General features: G+C 45.9%; 1 protein-coding gene across 1 annotated transcript in view; it reads right to left on the bottom strand.

Annotated features, from left to right (window-relative positions):
• Window positions 1-13,265, bottom strand: part of ERGIC1 (endoplasmic reticulum-golgi intermediate compartment 1) — a 56,019-nt gene extending 42,754 nt beyond the window's left edge. The window contains exon 1 of the mRNA XM_005523678.3: window positions 13,178-13,265. Coding sequence (XP_005523735.1) covers window positions 13,178-13,197 — 20 coding nt within the window. The 5' untranslated portion in view covers window positions 13,198-13,265. The remainder of the gene's footprint in view (window positions 1-13,177) is intronic.
• Window positions 13,266-19,424: the final 6,159 nt, after the last annotated feature.

The raw sequence follows: 19,424 nt of genomic DNA, 5'->3' as shown, positions 1-19,424 counted from the left end.
AACAGCCCTGAACAGTCAAGCCTATGCCAGCATGCATTTGGTTTTTGATAAGAGTCACTTTGAGGCAGGTCTGTCTGATAACAGGCTTGAAAACATCCACTGCCTTTTCTTTGAGAGCGTCTGTCATTTAGACATCCTAAACAAATTCAGTTTTAGGCCACATCCCTCAGAATTACACAAGCCTCTCTAATTACTTCATGTAGATATCAGTGAATCCAGCCAGCTACAATTTCTATTTAAGTGCTTTAAAGAGACAAATCATCCTCGACTCTGAGGATTAGTTTTCCCTGGAGACAAGGACATAACCTTGGGATTTGTCACTCGACACACTTCTGTTCTTCCTCTTACCATCTCCTGTCTGCCTCCTTGAACCTTTTTCAGTTTCACTGCATGCCAGAGAGCAGAGATGGTTGGTTCCACCCCCTTTATTTGGGTTCCCCACAGGACCTACAGACCTGGTGCAGAGACAACCAGCTCTTCCCACAAGGTTTGTATAACTGGGTCTGTTTTGAAGTTCTATTTCACGACAGAAGAGCTGCAATAGCAATTCAGGAAACCGAGGCACGTGTGAAGCAAGAAGAGAATGAGCAACCTCAGCCCCACTTCAGGAAACATGTGTGAGTGCACATGAAACGAGCTGGAACGATGCTTCTGAAGAGTTTCCCCCCCATCCCATCACACAGCTTTTGTTTCCTCATATTCCTCCTGCTCCCACCTCTGGAAGACCCTTTCCTAGAGACAGCAGAAGAGTTTATGGACTGTGATTCATTCAGTAGCTGCTACTATTATGGCTTTTAGCAGAGATACCAATTACAGCTGAGAATCCACTTTGCATAAAACACTTCATCATTTTTAAGGAGGACATGGGAAGCAGAGAGAAACTTAGTCATGGCAAATATAACTTGGATTAAGTCCATCCGACATTCAGAGATGACTGTGCACAAACAGACTCCATTTTCTCTCTCCAGGAACACTTCAGAAGAGGTTGGTGCTACGAGGGGGAGATCAAAGTTTAACCACCCTGTCTCAGAAGCTTCCCTTCCCCAAATCAACGCAGCTTGGAGGCAGAAGGGGAGGGAAAAAACCCAGGCCATATTGGTTATTTTCCATGTGAATTCATGGTACCAAAAGGAAGCTCTGCCTGCTGTCAGAGCAGGATCATTCAGGCTGGAGACACAAATGGAAACGCCCTGGCTTTAATCCCCAGTGGTATTTCTAGAGAAACCTTCCCACCAGAGGCATGCTAAGTGATGAGGAGCATTTCTAGCTGTGTGCTCTGCTGACTTCTCAGGCAGCTTCCCTGGTCATCTCAGCAAAACTTGGGAATTACAAGTGCCCAAGAGAAAACCCGGCTCCCTCCAGCTCCGGCACGGTGGGGTCTGTGATCAGCCACTGGAACACCCAGGGATGGCATTCCCCATCCTCTCCCCAGCAACCAAAACGTAAATATGAAGTAAACCAGGTTCTCAGGCTTCTAGATCAGGAATGGAGACCTGGAGCTCCTGGAGAGGATCCAGCGGAGGCTGCGGAGCTGAGGAAGGGCCTGGAGCAGCTCCTTGGAGGGAGCTGGGGCTGCTCAGCCTGGAGAGGAGCCCCAGCAGAGAGGGACCTCAGCCCTGGGGGTCCCTGGGGGTCCCTGAGTGTCCCTGGGGGTCCCTGGGTATCTCTGGGTGCCCCTGGGTGTCTCTGAGGGTCTGAGCAGGGAACAGGCAGGGACTGAGCCCAGCAATTCCCCCTGCACAGGAGGCAGAATTTCTGCCCTGGGAAATGCCTGAGCCCTGAACAGAGACCAGAGAGGCTGTGGAATCTCACTCCAGAGCCCTCTGTGCTGTCCCTGTGCTCTGGGATGGCCCTGCTGGAGCAGGGAGGTGGCACCAGTGACCCTCTGGGGTCCCTCCCAGCCTGAGGTGACACCAGTGACCCTCTGGGGTCCCTCCCAGCCTGAGGTGACACCAGTGACCCTCTGGGGTCCCTCCCAGCCTGGCCCAGCCTGTGAAACTTGTGTCCCCAGACTTGATCTCTTGAGACAGACCAAAAAAAATAATATACATATATATGGGGCTAGAAAATAGTAAGATAAACTAAGATGGCATACAGAATACACCAGGATTACTGAACAAAATAGATTTTAAATAAAAAATCCAATCACTTAGCTAAGAGCTTCCAAGTTGTTTAACAGGCAGCAACTGCTCCTCTGTTTCCTTGGGTCACTGCTCCCAAACAATGACTTTGGGACAATTCATCCCAGCTCTGGCAACAAAGCACCAGGAGCCCAAGCACACCAGCTGAGCAGCACAAGCCATCAGGTGGCTTTTAACCCCTTCAGAGGTCATTTAGCTCTAAATAAAACCAAGCAGCCTTAGACACAGTCTCACTCCACCGAAGGCAGGGAGGTACTTCCATCAGAACACACTTTTCTGGCTTCATTCCCTCCTACAAAGCACATCAGACACTCGTGGTAAGATCTTGAAAAGCAAAGCTGTTACTTGTGTAAAATGGGTAAATCTAAAGCCACCAATTTAGCTTTCAATGTGACAGCTCAAGCTGAGGGGAATACAGAGGTGGGAGAAACAGCACAGCTGTGTCAGGTTTGCACACACAGCGCTCTTTTGATTAGCAAAATACCATTTACTTAAATAAAAATAAAATCCCAGACACCTGTCTGAAGTAGCTGGGGGGAGTTTTACTGTTCATAGTTGTTGAAACCATCCCTACAATTTCTGTTCTCGTGCCCAGAACCAGAGATAAAAAGATTAACCACTTTACTAGTTAAATTGATCTTATTCAGCAGTGTAACAGCTGGGGTGGGCAGAGATGGCCAGAAAGATCAGTTACCCCATTCCACGTGCCTAAAGGACAGAATATGTGAAATAAAACAGTAAAGATGGCCCTGGAGAACAGCTGGGATCTGGGACACAGATAAGACACGAGCAGGACACAACTCCCCTCTGCTTAGTGACCCTGAGAGGGGCTGGACATCACCACACTGCTGGTTTGGAGAGAAATAAAAAGAAGGCTGGGCAAGGGACACAGGCTGCTCAGAAATGCCCTGGGCTGGATTACGTTCCCCAGGTGCTTGAGAGCTGCTACAAGAAAAAAAGTCAGACCTGGTCTGACCAGCATTTTGGAGCAAGTCTATGAACTAGGAAAGGATGGGGGAAGCATCAAGAAAAGCCTGTCCTTTTAAAGCAAAGCCTCTCTTACTTGACACTAAAAGAGTGGTGAGTTCCAACACCCTGTGCGTTTTCAGCTCCTGTGGTCCTTGCTGTATCTGTGCTGGGCAAAAATCTCCAATTTTACTCCACAAACCTAGCAAAGAAAGAATTTCTACACAAAGTAAATTCATTCATAAACAGGTAAAGAGACAGAGCTGCCTTATTCTTACACCACACTCTACATGTGTATAGAAAGCATTAATATTTTTATTTTAATTGAGAAATATTAGTTCAAAATTTAATTCTGAAATCCTTTCTTTAGCTGTTTTCCTTCCCACCCAAAGACAAGTGCATGTTCTGACAACTCTGCAAGAACACTCAGCTCCTACAACCCAGCACAGACAATAAAATCAATCACTCTCCTCCCAATCCAACCAAGTAGGTGAGATCTGTTTAAATGAATAAGAAAACAATGGTAGGAAGTCAGCAGCAAGGGCAGAAAATAGGAACTACTGGCTTTTGAGCCCTTCATTCTGCTAATTCTTTGTTTAGATGACATTTCTATGTTTCCTGTCTGCCGGCAGATGAGAACATGATGTGCAGGGAGCAGCTCAGGACAGCTCCGGCAGAACCAGGCTATGATCCCGCGGAGGGGATGAGCAGTGGGAGCCAACAGACCTGAGTTTGTTCTGCTCCCAGGGCTGACTCACTGTGTAATTCCTGTTCCACTCAATTAAACCTTTCTTCTTCATTTCGTTCATTTTGCACAGCAACACCTGGCAACATCTGCCCACCTTTCCTTGAGCACGTGGGAATCTACAGATGGGAAAACTGCAAATACCTGAAGTTGAACTAGCAAAGCTCCAAGTTCTACATGGAAGGGATGCTGGGGGTGCTTTGGGAGGATTTTAGGTTGGATATTAGGAAAAAGTTCTTTCCCCAGAGGGTCGTGGGGCACTGAGCAAGGCTGCCAGAGCTCCAGGAGAGTTTGGACAACACTGCCAAGGATGCACAGGATGGGATTGTTGAGGTGTCTGCGCAGGACCAGGAGCTGGATCAATGACCCTCGTGGGTCTCTTGCAGCTCAGAACATTTTGTGATTCTTTGAAGTTCTGTACAAAAGCATCAGGAAGGTGGCTTTAGGAAAACAAATGTGCTCTGTAAGAGCCAAGCTTGGTTCAGCACCAGGGCTGTGTCTGGAGAGCAGTTTGTGAACAGTCCCGATGGTTCTGTGAATTGGGACACAAACTTTGAAGCATGTGCAAAGTAAGATAAGTGATCCTGCTAAGGGCAGTTTCACACAGAAAATAAACACTGAATACACAAACACCAAAGTTTGGCCCTCAGTGTGAGCTGGAGATGCAAATACAGATTCAATCCCAGACCAATAAGCCGATACTTGTAAATACCAAGCAGTTATTAACACGTTTTATAAGATTAACACCCTCATAAAAGCAGATAATGCACACATCATTAAGCAATCAGCCAGTCCTCATTTACACACAATGGGACATTAACACACACACTGCAGAACCTGGGCTTTACTGGACAAGGCTTCAGAATTACATGGGAAACTGTTTAATCCTCAATTACTTTGAGCAAGCTCTGATATGATAAGGACCAGACAGGTGGAGGGGCTGATGGAGTTTTAAACCAGTTTATCTGGACTGCAAGCAGGTTGCAAGAAGGCTGCAATTTTTCAAATGCTGTATGACTGACTTCTCACTCACAACATCACACCAGTTTTCAAAGCAAACAGGATTTTTTCTGACCTGCCGACTCTCCACACTTACAAACCCAGGAGTGAAATGTAGGAATAGGTTTCCTTGCCAGCCAGCTCCTCCCTCTTAATTCTAGCTCCAAGAACATAATGAAACTAACAGAGGAAGTGTCTGAAACAAGGAGGAGTACTGAGAACAAGCAAACAAGGTTAGGCCAGGAGGACTGTCATTAATTATATAATCCAGCCTTTGGGTAACTGGGCATTTAGGGAAAGGGGCTGAGAGAACCTTGGAGGCACCAGCCTGAGCACATTATGTCATCTGGCCTGCTGGTTACTTAGCAGGTACAGGATCTGCATAGGGACAGAAAAACAAACCCATTTATTTCTAGGACAAAACATTTTCAATCCTCACAGCAGCAGCTGAAAAAAAAAAAAAAAGCACGAAAATTCATACATTCTGCTCCCACTTAGATTGATTCCTTTCCAAGGAACCAATTCTCTTTTTTCCTCCTCTCTGCCCACTCTGTGGTTTTATTGGGCTGTCCTGCAGAACACCTTTCTGTCAAACGAATCTGCCAATTTTTTTTTTTTTTTTATTCTTCCAGTGCATATCAAGCTTGTTCTCTCAGGAGTATACACAGCACTTGTATTGTTGCAATATGCCAAAAGTGTAACTATTTTAGGTGACACTGAAGGATGGAAGACAGGAAACAGTACATTCACTTTTCTTTTGCCTTCAAAATAAAATGTTAGGCTCAAACATTGCCATTCCAAAGGCAATTAGGAGGAGGGGGGAAGTATAATCTCAAATACTCAAAGGTGGAGTCTTGCCAGAGAGCATTTTACTTCCTTTTAGGCAGTGAAGCAAGTGTCAAAATGCAGCATGGAAGAGAAATGTATTTTAAATAAAGTGAGCAAATTACTCTCTGCTTCATCAAAACAGGAGAAAAGTGTCATGAAGAAAAAATGTCCAAGTAAGGGGACTGGTATTTAAAGGGATCCAGCCCTTTGCTGGACTGGAAGAGCCACTGTACTCCTGAGTGGGAGCAGCATTTTCTGCTCAGAACAGAGAATGGGGAAGAACATTAAATAGATATGGCTGCTCCCCAAACTAAGCAGGTTGTTCAGATACCTGAATGCCATAAGCTGACTGTAACCCTTCAACTCAGAGATTTTTGTTCCTGCAGCTCCCCAGCACATCCCAGCACTTCGTGATCCCCTTGGTCCTGACCATTTCTCCTTTTCCCAGCTCAGGGCTCTCAGCCTCCTGCCACATTCCCTTCCCACAAACAAACAGAAGTCCTGATCTGCAGCAGACATTGAACAAAATTCAAAGCTGGACTGCGAATTCCAAGAATTTGCCTACACACAACCAGAGAGCTATGGGAAAAAAAGAGCTGTACCATGGTCTTTCCCACAGCTTCCAGGAATCACAAAACACTGAGGCTCTGCTGCTGCCTTGCACTGCTGAACACCTTGAAACAAGATCTGGGAAGAACAATTTTAGCATCAGAAATGTGTAAGTTTTATTTGGGGAAGATACTTTCTGATTTAAGTCCCAGCTGTGCTTCCTCAGCACAAAGATCAGAGATTGGTACAAAAGAACATGACAAAATGTAACATCTGGAGATTAAAAAAAGGGGGGGGGAGAAAGGAAGGATGTGTGAAGAAAACAACTCTGTATTCATAAGGCTTCCTTCAAAAGCACACAGGCCAAACCCAGATTCTCCTATTTAAATTCCAGCCCAAGAAGACAAGAATTTCTGTACAAGCTTTTACAACTCAGTCCTGGTTTTATTTCCATTTAAATGTGTTACCTACAAGCAACTACAGCTCCTCTGCATCACCTGGCTTCCACATCAAGTTCCTGGTTTGACACAATTTCCAAAAAATATCTTTATGGATGCCCACTAAAAAAACATAACTGATGCAGAGTCAAGAGCTGCAACTTGCAGGTTTACCACTGTTTTTTGGTGCAGATGTAACCTGTTATAATGCAGCAGCCACATTTGGATTTCAGTGCAGCTGGGTCACGTTGCATTTAGAATGACACAGAATCCAAGCAAGGCTCGAAAATTTCACCTTTATCAGAAAACAAAGTCACATTTACATTACCCATGTTTTAGGGGGCAGACAGTGACCTACAGAGAGGAACAATTTAGAAGCCAGGTGATCTGTTTTAGGATATAATTGTTAAATAAACACTAAGGAATCGTGACCTCCTGAAATCCTGTCAGCACTAATACAGGCCTGCACATTTTAACACAGCATTTTGAAGGCTCTTCTACTATATGCCAATGTTTCTGGCTTCTCTGAATTAATCTAAATATTTTTCATTTGGAAACATTCTTCAAAAAAAAACAAACAGAATAGCAAACATCCAAACTCACACAATTCAGTGAGTTGTACTGGCCAATTACATCTTGTGTGTGTGTCTGCCATGATTATTACTGAAATACTCAGACACTTCAGTATAAAGATTTACTACAAAAATACTCAAGCATTTCAGTATAAGGAAGATTTTGTAGATTGTGGTTAATTTTTTGGCAGACCAAGTTTTCCATTTCGAGAGCAGCTGGCTCTGTACAGGAATACCCAGACATCACTTCAGGGCTTGTGCTTGGATAGAAGACAAAAAAAACCCAGATGATTCTCCACTTCTTCGCTCACTGCAAGACTATTCTTTCCTCACCACCTCCACCATTTGAAGTACAAGCCTAAAAAATACACCAGCACACTTCAAAACACAAGCTCAACAACATCCACAGTTCCCAGTCCAGGCTGGTGGCATTGCTTCAGCTCTGTTTACAGTGTGATTCAGTCATTTTCACAGCAATGAACTATGATGGCATGAAGGAAGCATCTGTGTCACAAAGGAGGACAGTTAAAGTTTAGAAGGAACAATGCAAAACTTTCCTACAAAGCCAGGCCTTAATATTTCCCTACTTACTCAGGAAAAAAACATCTTCACTCCAGTGGTATTTTGAGAGAAATGGCACACTAGGGAGACTTAGGAAGAAATATTTACACCATGCACACCATGTATAATCAGTTATTTGTGGCACAAACATCAATAGACTCTGTCTGTGCAGCTCTGCTTGCCCATCTGACTGCTGTGACTGCAGAATAATTTCTCAGGTGCCCTCAAAGGGCTATTGTTGAGCCAAAGTTAGTCATGGCACTGCCTGGCACCCAAATCCACGTTGGTCATTACGTAAGGTGGCAGCAATACCACTTGGCAGGGTTGTTTACCAGTGGCATTGCACAACGTGAACTGGGACAAGCTCCCCAGACGTGGCTGCAGGTGGGGATGGAAATGCAGTTACTGCTGAAATGAGCTCAGTCCATCAGAGCATGGTGCTAATAACGCCAAGGTTGTGGGCTTGGACTTGATGATCCTCGTGGGTTTCTTGCAACTGAGAATATTCTGTGATTCTGTAATTCTATAGATCAGAGCTGTGCTACAGCCCCCAGACATTCATTTAGGAAGTGATGGGTACCAGCTCAACCACATACAGGAATTAATGTTTTGGACAAAATCATTGCAACCTTACTGCTCTCAGCAAAGGGAGTATGGGTTTAAATTGGACCTAAGAGTTGTGATGGTGAATGGACAAGCTCATGCTCAGATTTGTGAGCTGGCACAGTTGTGTAATTGATTCCTGACCAGATTAATGAGCACAAACCAGATTTTAGGTGATTTTGAGTCTATGGAGAAAAATCTTTTTCAAACTAAGCACCCCTCGGACACCTTCTCATTCACTAGTGAACTTAAGGCAAATAACTTGATTTTAGGTTTCAGAAAAGAAGGAACAAAACCAATCTTTCATGGTGCCCCCATTTTTCTTTTGGTCAGGAATCGATTTCACAACTGTGCCTTGTCGCAATTGTGAGCATCACTTTGTCTATTCACCATCACAACTCTTTGGTCTAATTTTAAACCAAACACAGTCCCTCTGCTGAGAGCAGGAAGGTTGGAGTGTGTCAGTTTTGGTTAAGACTGAACAATTTGATTTAAAAAAAAATCAGGAACGAAAGCGAAGACCTGCCTGTGTCCCAAAACAATAAAAATGATCCATAGGTCTGAATCAGCACACCCACACGAAAATATTTATCACAGACATGCCAAAGAACAGCTGACAGTAGGGGCCTGTCATACTGTGCAGATGGAATAAGAGTTTTTGCCTTCCACTCTAGATCAGCATTTAAATCTAAATCCTTTCTAAGCCTGGCTCCTTTCCCATGACCTCCAAAATCCGGGTACAGCACATTGTTACTTCATACAGGTTATCACACTGTGAAAAAAAAAAAAAACAACAACCAAACCCCAAAACCAAACAAGGAACAATATAAAAACCCTAATGAAAACATCACAATGATTAACGGTGGGAAATAAATTCTGAATGTCTCAGTTACACATAAAAATAAGGATTCAGAGATATTTGCCACTCTGTGCCAAACACCTGGCCAGAGCACAACTGTGAATTACCCAGAATTAGAACAAAAACTTGATTTCAGAGTGGTCTATTTTAGTTTTTCTCAGTGTAACCAACTAAAGTGACCAAGATGGTTCAGAAGTTTCAGTATCTTACAAACCCATCAGTAACTCTTCCATGCAAAAAGGCAGGTGCAAAGAAAAGCCACCAGAGCCAAGAGAACTTGCAGCAGTGCTTCTCTCCACCATGGCCACCTCCACTGCAAGGGAGTAATTTCATTTTTACATCTGTAACTCTCATTTTTATTTGTGTCATTCTCAATTCCTGAGCAGTTTGAAGTGCCAGCGCCAGCTGAGCCTCCCGCTAACAGGATCACACATGTGGGAACCCTTCTGGCTGGCTCACAATCACCACTCAAGATGACCCAGGCTTAAAGTTTAATCTAATTATGATCAGAACAATCCTCAGGGGCTGCAAGTGTGCAGGTGACACCGGATCTTAAAGGCTCCAAGGGGAAATATCCTTTCCCCTCCAGTGAGAGAACTCAGAATCCCCAGTCAAAAAAATGCAGAGCTGCTTTGCTGACACAAGTTCTAAAAACCGGGAGATGGGCAAGAAGGGAAAAATCTGGCTCTCTCTTACAGCCAAATGAATGTTAAAAAATAGGAAAGAACCAGGCCTTCTGGAAATACAAACTGATTTAGTAGTTCTGTAGGAGGGCTGGTGTCGTGTGACATGCGCTGAACAGACCTGTACTGAAGGCTTCAATCTGGAAGCTGAAAATTTGGTTCTCTACCAAGATCCCAGCAGGACTGGGGGGATTAGTCTGAATGAAATGCTTTGAAAAATGAAGAGCATTAGGTAAATACAGAGCATTATTAAAACCCTAAAGATATTAGAGACAGAATAATTACTATTCATGTGAGATTACTCTGAAAATATTGGTTTATTTATGAATTAAATGCAGTTTGTATTAGGAAAGGGAACCACTGATAAGCCAAGAAAACAGAAGTCCTACAGGAAAAAAAATTGTACAAAAAAGTATAGGTAACAAACCAAACTACTTCCATATCAGACTGACTGATGGAGACAACTTCCAAGAAAGATTTTAAAGCAATTTCACTTCTTCAACCTAGTTAAGACAGAGCAAAGATATTTAGTCCTATGGGAGGAAAATATTTCTTTGACTTTTAGTTGGTGAAGAACAGGGACATTTTTGGTCCTGGGCTGTTTTAATTACTTGTCATTTGTGTCTCCATCATCTCCAGATGAGGTTTGAGCAACCTATTCCTTTTAGAGCTACTTTGTGTGGAAATAGAGCTCAAAGCCTAAACTTCCAGCTGGTCTACAATGCCCCCTCTACACCTGGTGCCAGCTGTCAACACCCTGCCACCCTAAAATACCAAAAATAAAGCTCTAAGAAAGGGGAGGACACAAAACCAACAAAACCTTGCCTTCCCAAATGTCCTTGGCAGAGCAGCTAAGGACATAATTCTTTCAGCTGCAAAGTGAAATGTGTGGCCTCCACAAGAACACACCACCTTTCCACACGGAATTTTGGACTCTAGAAGATATGCAGGGGCATTTCTAAAAGTTTCTTAGCAATCCAAACCTCTAGTCATACACAGGCATGTAAAAGACAGGGTACCAAACTGTACCTGCCAAAGGGAACATCCAGCTGAACTCTCTGAATTTACAATTTACAATTGGTGAAATTTACATGCTGAAAATGTCATTTCTTCATTCAGAAATTGACTCAAGGTGGTGACTTTAATTCTCCAAAAGTCTTGTATTGCATGTTCTAGAGTTGTCAGGAAGTACCTGTATTTTTTTTAAAATGTGCATCATACTTTACCTACAACAGTAACATTTTCCAGCCTCAGCAGGTTTTGTTCCACTGCCTGCACTATGAACAAAACCCACAGCAGCTAAAAAGGGCTCTAACCTTTGCAAACCTTTTGGTCCTGAACTCTGTTCATGCCTCTAAAACAGGAAAGTGGTTTGCTGCACGTGACAATAGCTCCTCTGTATTTTAAATATGAAATTCCTGTTATCAATGGCAGCTTTTGAAAAATTCATCCTTGCAGAAAAGCTGAAGTTCAGTGAGCTTACATTATTTGAGAAAGAGCTTTGAAGTGTCTATTTCTAATCCTCCACTCTGAATGACAAAGAAGTTATTTGCAATTGTGAATCTTTAAAATGAAGATCTGAACTGATGCCTCTGTTTTTGTAACTCATTAACACAAACCCTGCAATTCAGCTTTTACTGAACATCTTTGTTCCATTCCAAAGTGAAGCACTAGTGCTGTCTCTTAAAGATGATTATGCTCTTGGGTGAGCCAGTGTTTCCAGACGCACATTCTGAGACCCAACAGAAATTACATTTCAAACACATCAGAAATAACATTTTCTTTATCTGCTATTACAAAGTGACAGCCCCAGCCCAGGATCTCTTATTGTTCATGTATTTTACAAGTCTGAAAATGGATGGCAATAGGATTCACAGGTGGCAGAATGTCTCCAAAGAAGAATTTTTTTATCAAATTTTACACAAAAGCAGAAACGAGGCTCTGGGCCCCGGATCCCACATGATCCAGCAGATGCTGTTTCCAGCTTCAGCAAGTTTTCATTCAGAAGCAACTGCCTCCATGTTCAACAATGCCCCATGGATCACACAAGATCCTGTTAGCCTGTATAAATGAGAGGCCTGGTTTAGAATTACAGTAAAAATATAATGCACAACTTTTTGTCTGGGAGAACTAAAACACTGCACTATCACCGTTTCCCATCTCAAGGGGGTGAACATGTAGGGGTCATGATGGTCCTGCATGGAAAGGACTGTAGTTAACTCCATATTCCCCAAAAAGTATGTATTTTTTATAGTACTATTAACACTGCAGTAAAATCTGTATTAGAAAACTCATCTGTGCATCTTCCCCTTGGCATTTCTGAACTTAGAAAGGTGCAAACTGTTGGTTCAAGAATAGGTCAAAAAAGAAGATGAACCCACAGTTGCTATTTTGGCTCCAGTGAAGTCAGAGGGGTCTTTTTCACTTCTGCTTTGGTACCTGCCCCAGCCCAGGGGATGAAGGAGCCACACAGAAAGGCCAAATCCTACAACTTGCACCTGCTCAAAATGGCAAAACCAAAGGTGGAGGCATCAATGTTGGTTCTCAGCCGCCAGACATGCGACACAGCTTCGGCACATGAAGATCTGCTGCAAAGATTGACCTCCTAAAGATGCTCTGGGAGCTCCACCCTACGTAGTGACCCCCTAAAGCCTCTGTGGGAGCCCCACTGTGATCTCCTAAAGCTCCTGTGGGAACCCCACCATAAGAAATTACTCTAAAGCTGCTGTGGGAACCTCACTGTAAGGAATGATGCCCTAAACCTGCCATGGGAGCCGCACCTTGACCTTCTAAAGGTGCTGCAGGAGCTCAACCACAAAAAGTGACCCTCCTCACAAAAAGTGAGACCCCAGACACCTCGGGAGGAGCAGCAGCCCAGCACCTCCACCCCAAATACCCGCATCCATCACCCCAAAGGTGCTGCTGCTCCCTCCGTCCTGCCCGGGCAACCCAAACTGCGCACAGCCCCTTCGGCTTGATGGAGCCGCATTAGGGAGCTGGGCACAGCCTCCCCCCTCCCACAGCCTGCGAACATTCCATCCATCCATCCATCCATCCATCCATCCATCCATCATCCATCCATCCATCCATCCATCCATCCATCCATCCATCCATCCATCCATCCATCCATCCATCCATCCCACGCGCACCGGCGGGCGGGGAGCGGCGCGGGGCGGTGGCGGCCGGTGGCCCCGGGGGCGGGCGGGCTCTGTCGCGACTCTCGGCGACACTCACCTCCTGAAGTCAAAGGGCATGGTGGTGGCGGTGGTGGCGGCGGGCGGGCTGCGGGCGCCGCCGCCCCCGGCCCCGGCTGTGGCCTCGCTGCCGGGGGGTGCAGGGCCAGGAAGTGCCGGCCCCGGCCGCGGCCCGGGGGCCGCGCCGCCCCGGCCCATGGGGCGGGCGGGCCGGCGGGGGCTTCCGCCGCCGGGTTACGGGAGCGGCGGCACCGCGCTCGGGGACCCGGGATCCTGAGGGCTGAGGGCTGAGGGATGCGGGGTGCGGGTGGCCCCAGGGCCCGCTCCGTGCTCCCCGCGCTCCGCTCAGCCCCGCGGCTCTCAGGGCAGCACGGAATGGGGGAATTGATTCGGTTGGAAAAGACTTCGGAGCCCATCGAGTCCGAGCTGTGTCCTATCCCCGGCTTGTCCCCAGCCCAGAGCTCTGAGTACCACCTCCAGCTCTTCCTGGGACACCTCCAGGGATGGGATCCAACCCTCCCTGGGCTATTCCAAGGCCTGATCCCCCTTTCCATGGGGAAATTCCTGCTGCTGTCCACCCTGAGCCTCCCCTGGCCCAGCCTGAGGCCGTTCCCTCTCCTCCTGTCCCTGTTCCCTGGGAGCAGAGCCCGACCCCCCCGGCTGTCCCCTCCTGCCAGGGACTTGTGCAGAGCCACAAGGGCCCCCTGAGCTCCTTTTCTCCAGGCTGAGCCCCTTCCCAGCTCCCTCAGCCCCTCCTGGTGCTCCAGCCCCTTCCAAAGCTCCCTCAGCCCCTCCTGGTGCCCCAGACCTTTTCCCTTCTCCCTCAGCCCCTCCTGGTGCTCCAGACCAATGTGTGGAGCTGTTTCAGGCTTTGTCCGGCATCTTTTTCACTCTCAGCATCACAATAACACCAGCGTGTGTCAGTGACCGCACCACGGGCCGTGTCTGGAGACAGAGCCAGGCCACGGTGCCAGACACAACTCGCACAACTCCCGCAAAGGAAGGAACAGCACCCACCCCTCCATCCCTGTGCACCCTTTAGGCTTAGCTTAGATCTTAGGAAGAAATCCTTCCCTGTGAGAGTGCTGAAGCCCTGGTACAGGTGCCCAGGGCAGCTGTGGCTGTCCCTGGATCCCTGGAAGTGCCCAAGGCCAGGTTGGATGGAGCTTGGAGCTGGAACAGTGTAAGGTGTCTCTGCCATGGCAGGGGGATGGGACTGGATGCTCTTTAAGCTCCCTTCCAACCCAAACCATTCCATGGTTCTATGATAAGCTGCTTTAGGGCCAGCACAGCTCTTTCACCTGCTCTTGGAAATCTCTTTTTTGCAATTTCACTGGAGACAAGAGATTAAAGTCAGAAAAAACTCCCCATTTGTTAGATGAGGCATTTCCCCAGTCTTTCCATTTTGCTTGCATGGCTTTTTCTGGCTGCATCCCTGTCAGGTTGAGTGCAATGCACGAGGCTGATCCTGTCCTGCTCCATGAACCATCTCCGTTCCTTCCCGTAATTCTGTCACCAGATAACAGCATCCCTCAGGGATGTTTTGCTGCAGGTAGTGTGAGTGTTGCTGTGTTCAGAATGGTTGTCACAGGTTAGCCTGCACTGCAGGAACAAAATACAGCTATTCTTGCCTTTTAAGTCTAAAAGCAGGGCAAGAGAAAGAGTGAAATGACAACAATCTGAGTATGCAATATACTGCATTTTTAATTGATTCTGTTTCTTTCTTCCTCCTCCTGCTGTCATCATTTCTTTACTTAGAGATGCGTATCTTTCCATTTTTTTCCTTTCACACAGGAACTAGGCCCATACCTGGTTTAAAAAAAAAAAAAAAAGAAAGAAATTCAGATTGAAACAAGCAGGGGAAAACTACTGAAGAGTCAGAGCTGTTAATCAATACCATTTTCATTCAAAGAAAAGAGATAATAATTCATGCTGGGAATATGAAAAACGAAACTGGAGGAATCCCAAGTATGAGATAACATGGCATTATCCCTCAGAAACCCCCAGGGAATAGATAAAAACACCTAATTTGTTTTTGTTTGTTTTTTGTTTTTTTTATATCAGACACCTGAATTATCTGACTGCATTGAGCATATTCAGCAGATTGCTAACAGATCAGCCACGAAATCCTGCTGCACTTTGCATTGTGCTCCAAAAAACTGAGCAAGCCAGTGAAATTAATGAGACAATTCTCATCTCTCATGAGGTCAAGCGATTGCACAGGCATAGCCAGGGGCGAGGATCATAGTGGAAAAAAACCAAAACAAACAGTGCCTGTTGAGGTGGTTACACAACCAAGTGCTCCTGGCAAGGCCCCCACATCATTAGCTGTTATTAACTGTCTTGTGCAGAGGCATCAGCTCTCTCAGGAGCCAAGAGAGTGCTGAAGGGTTTACAAAAGCTCTTCACTTGTACAGTAGATAAATCTGGAGGTGGCCTTGAAGAGTTCTCTTCCTGCAGGCTCGAGTCTCGAGAACACAGCTCAGCGAGAGCTCACGTTGTGGGGATTTTTATTTTCCACTAAAAGGTCAAACTGGAGAAAGCAAAGGGCTCAGAGCAGCTTTGCAGTTGGGTCCAGCTCACTCACATCCTTGCCAAGGGAAGAAGAAGTTAATGCCCTGAGATAAGACCCTCGTCACAATATTGTTTAATTACATAAGGCTTCAATCGAGCTGCAGATAAGAACAGGAATTTGTCCCCAGTCCAGCTGGGTGCGGCAGCTGAGCTCATGGTGTGTGTTAGAATGGGAACCAAAAGCAAAGGGTTTATTTGAGGTGGTTGTTCCACCATTAGGGCTGGAATGAGCAAACTGATACCGACAGCTGATGGAAAAGTTAACTTTCTTTTTAATGGGAGCAAGAAACCAACCTTTTTCTGACAGCAGTAGGCTTAAAACTATCATTTCTCTTCAAATTGCCTTGGGAAGGTTCATTGGGCCAAACTTGCCACTCTGAAACCAGTAAACCGATATTTTCAAACCTCTTTGACAACCAAGAAACCAAAGCAGGAGGATGAATTGACTCACCTAAGACTACAGAGTAAAATCAGCTTCAGTTCTAAATTAGCAAACAAATCCCTTCGGTCCTAATTCGTGTTCATAATTCTTCTTGCAAAAAAAGAGTGTTTTCCTCATTCCAGATCACTTTCTTACAGATAAATCAGATCATGGATGAGTCTATCTGAATTCCTGACTAATGCCTCACAACAAAACTGGTATCTCCTTCCTATGAAAAAAATAGTGACCAAAAAAGTGCTTTATTTGAATCATCTTTCTGGTTATTTATTTAATAAATTTGTTAATGCAGGTAAAATGATTCATGCCCAGGTTTCTGGGGTATTCTTCATTTCCAGTTGATACGCTGTTTTTAAGTTTTGACTTCACATGAATAAAGTTAACTTTTAGAGTTTATATTAATCCTTGATAATTCAGCCTTGAGGAGCCTGAGGGGAGATCTGCTGGAACTTCCACCCGAGGGCCAGCTCTGATCTCTGCTCCTGTGACAGGGACAGGACCTGGGAAGGGCTGGAGCTGGGCCAGGGGAGGTTTGGGTTGGATTTTGGGAAAGGTTCTTCCCCCAGAGGGTGCTGGCACTGCCCAGGCTCCCCAGGGAATGGTCCCGGCCCCGAGGCTGCCAGAGCTCCAGGAGAGCTTGGACAGCGCTCCAGGGATGGAGCTGGGATTGTTTGGGGTCTGTGCAGGGCCAGGAGCTGGATTTGGATCATCCCTCCCAACTCAGCATATTCCATGATTCTATGAATTTTATTTATCTCAATTTTGTAATCTCAAAGTTTTCTCTTTCCCAGAAAAGCATAACCTCAAACCTTACCTGCTCAGCACGGTTTGGGGTGATCTAACATCCTGTAACACTCATATATATGATTTCCTCTTTTGTTCTGTTTGTGATTCCTTACACACGGCTGAGTTTTATTTTAGCCTCTGGCTCCTGCCACAGCTCTTGCACTGGGAACTTACTGTGCTGTGACTGGGTCATGAGCAGCACTGTTTGCCAAAGGTAAAGCTGGGTACACACACTCATCTTTTGGGTCAATCAGGCTTCCTTCATCAATGGGGAATGCACGGTGACTCTTAGGAAGGTGCAGTGCTTATTCACTTACGCCCCTTCTTCTACAGAGGTGTGTAAAAACAGAACCAAAAGCTCACCCGTGGGTTTTGTTTGGGATGTTGTGTGGCAGTGCCCACCCCAGGCCATTTCTCTGGTGCTTTTATTCCCGGTTTGCAGCGCTGGTGTGGCAGGGTGGGCTGGGAATCGGGGTGAGCGCATTGCTCTGCAGGGCGTGTGCCCCCGATTATATGTTGTGTTCTGCAGGGTGTGTCCGTTCAGGAAAAGGAAAAAACATTGCAGAGAATGAAGAGAAAAATGCCATAAAGCATTTTAAAAATATAAATAACAGCGTGTGAGGAAATCTCGCTGAAGGAACAGGATGCGCGTGGAGGTGAAGAATTCAAATACAAGTGCTGTGCTAAGTATAATCAGTAATGAAAGTTCAGCCCTTCCTCTTAGGATTTGGGTAAGCTACGTGTTGGCAGCACTTCCCAAATTCCAGGGAACAAAAAGCAATCTTTAAATATTGTCTTAAAGTCCTGTTGCAGTGGAGTTTGTTTATCATTACCACATATGTAATGCTGTCCATCTATTTTTGTGAGATTGGACTTAAAATATACAGTAGAATAAATGAGTATCTACTGAATTTACTGTGTAAATTCCTTTTTTATTGAATAGCTAAGCTTTTTCCTTAAGAAGACATAACAACCACCTCTCTTCTTCCTGCTTAATAGGCAGAAGAAATAATCTGATTATTTTTCAGTCACAGGGATGGGTACAACTGATGTGTATGGGTGAGGAGAAGGGGTCTGTGCAGCCACATGACCTCTCCCTTGTCCTGTGACAGTGGGCAAATGCTAAGGGGAATCTGCCACTCTTAAAGCCCCTAGAAAATGTACCCTGCTTTTAATACAAGCTGCCTGTTTGCAAGCCTGTTTCCTGGCACGTTTTGGGGGCCAGGAATTTACTATGGGAAAATCCCAGTGAGCAGAACATTTTTTTGTATTTTACTTCTTTTTCCACTGTGGAAATGAATGCCACAAGGAAGCTGCAGCCCCTGTCTCAGGTGTACCTCATGCTTTGTACAGCACCCCTGTGGTGGTGAGTGTTCAGTGTAGTTCAGGAGCACCTGACCAAAGGTCATGGCCAAAGGGAGATTTATGTTAACAGTTAACTAGGGTGAAATCCTGGATAGAGGACTTTGAACACTAAGAGGGCTGGATCTCAAGGAGGTTTGGGATTAGCAGCAGAGGAGGGTTGAGGATTAGAACCCGATTCTCAAAGGTGTAATGCTCTATAATGAGTTAAATGCCCTAAATTCCCTTTACACTGGAGAGGAATAGTTCAGGACCAGGACTTGAAGGACTCAAGTACCCTTAGCCTGTACACTGATGGTGAGATTCCTACATCAGTCAGTGGGAAATATTCAGGAGAAGGGGACCTCTGAATACCTCACTGTGAAACTCAGACAAGGCCACAAAGTGTTTGCTTCTGGGCTTGGGTAACACATTTGGCATCGACATCTAAATTGGTCTTGTCAGCGAAAATATGCCTGGGAGATGAGCCACCCCTCTGCTTTAAATACTCACCGAGTGCTGGAGCCCTTCCCTGGAACATGGGTCTGGACCTTTGAACACAGAGTGCTGTGAGAAACTTGAGGGCATGAAGGAAAGGGGGGAAAATGTGTTCTGCCCAGCCTCTGAAGGCTGAGCCACTGTGTAAGCAGAAGTGCAGAATTTCTGGTGCTGAATTAGGGCTTTTACCTTGGAAACAGTGACGGTGCTTGGATATTGGAGCAGGGGTCCCTGACTCACTGATGTTAAATTCCTATAAGCACTCCTGAGAGTTCCCTTCTGCTGGCTACACCATGCCTGGAAAATTTGGTCTTGAAGGTCTTCCTGACAAAAACCCCACCTGATTTCTGGACAAGGAGGCAAGGAACAGCTGAGGGAATTGAGCCCACCCAGAGCAGTGGGGCACGAAAAGGCGCCAGACCTTGCGGCGCCTCAGGAAGCGTTCCCCAGGAGCTGTGGGCACTTACAGCATCTGACGTAGCTGAGGAGGGCAGGCAGAGCTTTCCTGGGTTGCTCTCACGAGCACAGGCGCCAGCAGTCTGCAGAAGTTGCACTTTGGTGCCTGAGTGCTGTTTTGGATCTCTCCCAGAGCCGCTGCACGGGCAGGCTCTCGGCGGGCACTCAGCGGGGATGGGGATGCTGTGCCTGG

Source organism: Pseudopodoces humilis, chromosome 17 (assembly GCF_049639895.1).
Source record: "Pseudopodoces humilis isolate 2021_Gansu_Grassland_sample_001 chromosome 17, ASM4963989v1, whole genome shotgun sequence".
Classification (NCBI taxonomy): Eukaryota; Metazoa; Chordata; class Aves; order Passeriformes; family Paridae; genus Pseudopodoces; species Pseudopodoces humilis.
This window is presented reverse-complemented; position numbering and strand designations above follow the sequence as displayed.